Source organism: Oncorhynchus tshawytscha, linkage group LG20, assembly GCF_018296145.1.
Source record: "Oncorhynchus tshawytscha isolate Ot180627B linkage group LG20, Otsh_v2.0, whole genome shotgun sequence".
Taxonomy (NCBI): Eukaryota; Metazoa; Chordata; class Actinopteri; order Salmoniformes; family Salmonidae; genus Oncorhynchus; species Oncorhynchus tshawytscha.
Window position 1 is genome coordinate 22,608,030 of NC_056448.1, and position 4,496 is coordinate 22,612,525.

At 42.1% G+C, this 4,496-nt stretch overlaps 1 protein-coding gene across 1 annotated transcript; it reads right to left on the bottom strand.

Annotated features, from left to right (window-relative positions):
- Positions 1-304: 304 nt before the first annotated feature.
- On the bottom strand, positions 305-3,804 carry LOC112220405 (G2/mitotic-specific cyclin-B1). Its single transcript, XM_024382298.2, has 9 exons — positions 3,658-3,804; positions 3,268-3,402; positions 3,053-3,172; positions 2,694-2,876; positions 2,427-2,585; positions 1,467-1,703; positions 1,243-1,383; positions 767-877; positions 305-651 (listed from the first exon to the last, which is right to left on the bottom strand). Exons 1-9 carry the CDS (start codon positions 3,676-3,678, stop codon positions 547-549), a joined length of 1,212 nt encoding a protein of 403 aa, XP_024238066.1. The 5' UTR covers positions 3,679-3,804; the 3' UTR covers positions 305-546.
- Positions 3,805-4,496: the final 692 nt, after the last annotated feature.

Genomic DNA, 4,496 nt, shown 5'->3' on the forward strand with positions numbered 1-4,496 from the left:
CACTGTACAGCCATGACAAACAGGCTGTAAGGTGTAAACCTGATCATTAAGGTTTACAGAAAACCAGACTATTTGTGAGGATAATGTCAAGGAGCCAAAGAGAGCTTAAGGCAGAGGCCAGTGCTGATGGAGGACTATAGCACCCAGCATCAATCAAAAGAGTCATGAGAAAGTTTAATGCCTAAAACCAGCTAATAAAATTGTTTGGGGAGACACAACCGAGCACTGAAGGTGATCCTTGGTAAAGATTACCACTCCTACAGTCTGCCAAAAAGGTTAACCATAAAGTGTCTGTATAGCAAAGTAGAATTAAAATGTTAAAATGTTTATTGGCATTACTTGAATATACAGTCTTGATCAGACACACATCACAGAGGGTAGAACAAACCTACATTAAGCCAAAGCATTTAATTACTGGAATGGTCTAAACCCAGGTTTGGGAACACAAGCTGTACACTACCCAACACCAATGTTTCTCCCATAATTGTTAAAAACCACATAAGTTATACATTCTGTACAGTACAATCAGCAGTGCCGTCAGGCATCTCATAGGGTGAGCTGCTTTGCAAGGTCCTTGATCAGCGAAGACTTCAGCTGTGAAATGGTGGCGATTTTCATATGCTTCTGACTAGAGTACTTATTCTTAACTGCCTGCAAAAGAAAAACAAATGGCAACAGGTCATTTTGTAGAAGATTAAGTCTTACAATTAGGTGCATTTAAAGAGCTGTTAACGGCATTCACTAATAAGGCGGTTCCTCTACGCACCATATGCTTAGTTTGTCCCTCGTTCACCTTCACAACATTTTTTGCTATGTGCCGCATGACCGGGACTAGGCAGTCTTCGGTGTAGTTCATGTAATGCTGCAGTGTGGAACTCTGGGGAGAGGATACAAAGGCAGTAAGTGACAAGATCAAGTGATGCAGTGACCTGGTATACACCAAGGGCTCCCGAGTGACACAGCAGTCCAAGCCTCTGCATCTGTGTCACTACAGACTCTGGCTCGCTTCCAGGCTGTATTACAACCAGCTGTGATTGGTAGTCATAGGGTGGCACACACTTCACCCAGCGGTGCCCAGGTTAGGCCATCATTGTAAATAAGAGAATTTGTTAAGACTTGCCTAGTTAAATAAACAAAGGGCTTCTTTCCCCACAATCACTGATCAGAGACGAGATAAGCAAATATGGTGGAATCCACTCAGAAAAAAAAGACACCCACAGCAGTTACTGAAGGACATCTTACCCAGTCACCGCAGTTGAAGACCTTCAGGGTGAGGGCGAAGGCTGCACTGGCCACCTGGGAGGGAGGGAAGTGCACCATCTCATAGTCCACCATGGTGAGCTCCACCAAGTACTTTGCCAGGGTGTGGTGCTCAGCAGTCACCTGTAGAGAGACATTTTGATTCTAGAACTGGTGTGAATGTAGGCAATACAGATTGAGTGTCAGTGTCGAAGGGGTTGGTATACCTCGCCAATCTTTGAGGCCCTTCTGAGGAACTGGAGGGGGAGAGGGCGGCCAAAGCTGAACTTCAGCACTCTCAGTATCATCATTTCCATGTCCCTGATCTGGGCAGTGGTGTAGGCCCGGTCAGTCACAAATGCAAAGTCTGCAATCTCTGGAGGGTACATCTCCTCGTATTTGGAGGCGATGAACATGGCAGTCACACCAACCAACTGAAGTTGCTTTTTGGGCACTGGGTTATCCTGTTGGAGACCATTTTTTGCTTATAATTTCCATAAGTTGGTAGGCAATTTGTCAACTATAGTTAGATACATGCCACTTCTGGCTTAATGTGTTGCCCTAGAAAACTAAATGAAGTAGGGCTCACCAGAATAATACCTTATGGAAATAGAGCGCATTAGTAATCTAGTCAATGTTGTTTACAGCCCGGGGAGAAAATGCCCAAAAAAAAATGGAAAGATATGGCACAGGACTAATTATCAGTTTGACCCATTAAGGAAATTAAAAGTAGAGAAAAGTCTTGGGTGGATGTTTTGTGTAGTTGAAATGCTGTCTGCTTGCATAAGTGTCAAAGATGATTCAGCATCTATTGAGAATGCAGATGTAAGTGTCACATTTCTCCACTAATGTGAGAGACAAAATAAACACATGGTGTATCATTTTAGTGCAAGAAATGTATAGTGCTGCAATAGTTAATATTATGCTACACATATGAGTGTCCATATTACAGTTACCATTAAACCTAGGAACCTGTTTATTCATGGCTACTTGAGCAGCTTATCAAAGGTGCATGTAAACAGCTTACCCCAAATAAGACATTAAGCGGGATATGAGCTACCACCCACAATATTGTGCGCATTTAAACATGGTCTGCAAGCAAGCCCACTGGTGGGCTGTGACATTCCTGCTACACTGTAGTTCACTGGCAGTAATTTATCATCAGGGTGGCTAGGACAGCAAATTACCTGAAGGAAGCGGTCAATGATTCCCACAGTCATATACATGGTCTCCTGCAGCAGGCGGAACTTGATTTGGACCTGGACGAGCCAATCAATGAGAATGGCACGCATGTTGCCTGTAATTTCCTGTCCTTCCAGATATTTGGTTTTAACAGCCTGATCAACCTTTAAGGGGAGACAAGACAAAGGGATATGTAAGCAACAACCACATGCAGGACAATAAGATACATTTCCTGGACCGTGGCTTTCAGCTGAGAAACATAATACACCAACCTCAAGTTTTTGAAGGTATTTGTAGATGTCCTTCACATATTCACTACAGAGCATGGGGTTGTCATAGTCATCAGCATCCACATCTTTAATATTAAGTAGGACATCAGAGAAGGCCTGGCACAGTTCAATGGGAGCACAGCCAGAGGTCTCCATTGCTGTGGGAGACAATGGCTCAGGGAAAACCTGACAGACCAAAAAAAAAAATATATATATATATTAAAAAAACAATGTTAATATTCAATATGGGGTATGGTGGTGAACAATGTCTAATCATGATAGTGTATGAAGTTGAGCAGATTAAAGGCTATTAAAGATATCACAAGCAGCCAAATTATTGCCCTTTGCCCCAGAAACCTCACCTGAACCTCCAGCTTAACTGGGGAAATAACCATTTTTGGGGGTTGTTGGACTTCTGGGACCGTCGCCAACCGTGTGCTGGCCTTCCTATCAACCACCTTTGTGGGTTCTGCCTTTGCATCCTGTAGAATAAAAATGAAGCACAGTATTTTAGTACTAGAAACAGGGTAGCTAGAAACATATGCATTGTGAAGTTGTCCCAAAATATAAAAGTAACCTTTTTCAGAGTCTGTCTGGGGACTCCAACATTTCCGATTTCGCCAAGCGCAGCTCGTGTTCTCAGTGTAGGCTTGGTTCCCAGAACCACCTTGCCTGGCAGGGCAGTTTGGTTCTCTGAGGAACCCAGACGATTCTACAGTAATAAAAAAAAGGGAACCATGTAGAATATTTTATTAAAATAGAACACGATATAGCATACTGAACGAGTAAACAATAACGTCAGAGAAGGCAGAAGAAAAACATTTTGCTGAGGCACGAGGCGAGTCACTCCTCTGCATTTAAGCTTGAATTCTAAACAAAAGCAATGAAGCTGCAAACGTAACACAAATAGCTATAATAAACCAAATATATCGTAGCGCAAACCAATTTCTAAAAAAACACAACTTACTCTGGTCATACGGTGAGCCATTTCTAAATATACGATGCTTCGGTGAAAGAGAATACACTTACTGCACACAATTTCTAAGGGTGAATAGCCGTAGTTTAAATCCTGGTTTACTCGAATTTCATTCGTTGCGTTCCAAAATGCGCTGCCATCTGATTGGATGACAAGCACGTGATTAGAATGCGTTCCTAGGACGACCAGTAATCACATGACAGGATTTAGCTAGTTGTTTTTTTAAAAGACTTCCGCCACCTTATAAATAAGAAGCAAGTTATCCAGTTCAAAACAAAGGCACTGTATTGTATTTACAGTTCATGTACAATTTAGTTGAGATTTGTGTTACTATATAGATGACATGTCCCAAATATTCTTAGAAACCTTTGTAGCTGATTTTCTTAACCTGTATTTTATCTAATACAAGTGTACACTTTGGACTTATTTGAGTATTTACGGTCTTAATAATGCGTTTACGTGCAAGTCGGAACTAGGAAACTAGTTTGTTGCTATCTGGGATCAGACGTCCCACCCTAAATCTTACCCTAACCAGAATCCCTTACCTTAACCACTTTACATTTCAACTTCAATGGAGTAGGGACGTCCTACATACCCTGGAAATCATGGACCCTGTGAAATGTCTGACTTTCTAACTGGTTGAACGTGCCACGTGTACGTATAATGGTGCTTTAAAGACAACTTGGACCTCTGGAAAAAACTAGGTTGAATCATGACGTCAGTGATCTTCAGGTCGGAATTTTGGAGCGCTAGAAAGAGGCACGAGTTCCTGACTTGGAATTCCGAGTTGGATGACCGTTCAAAAATACATTTTCCCAGTCAGAGCTCGT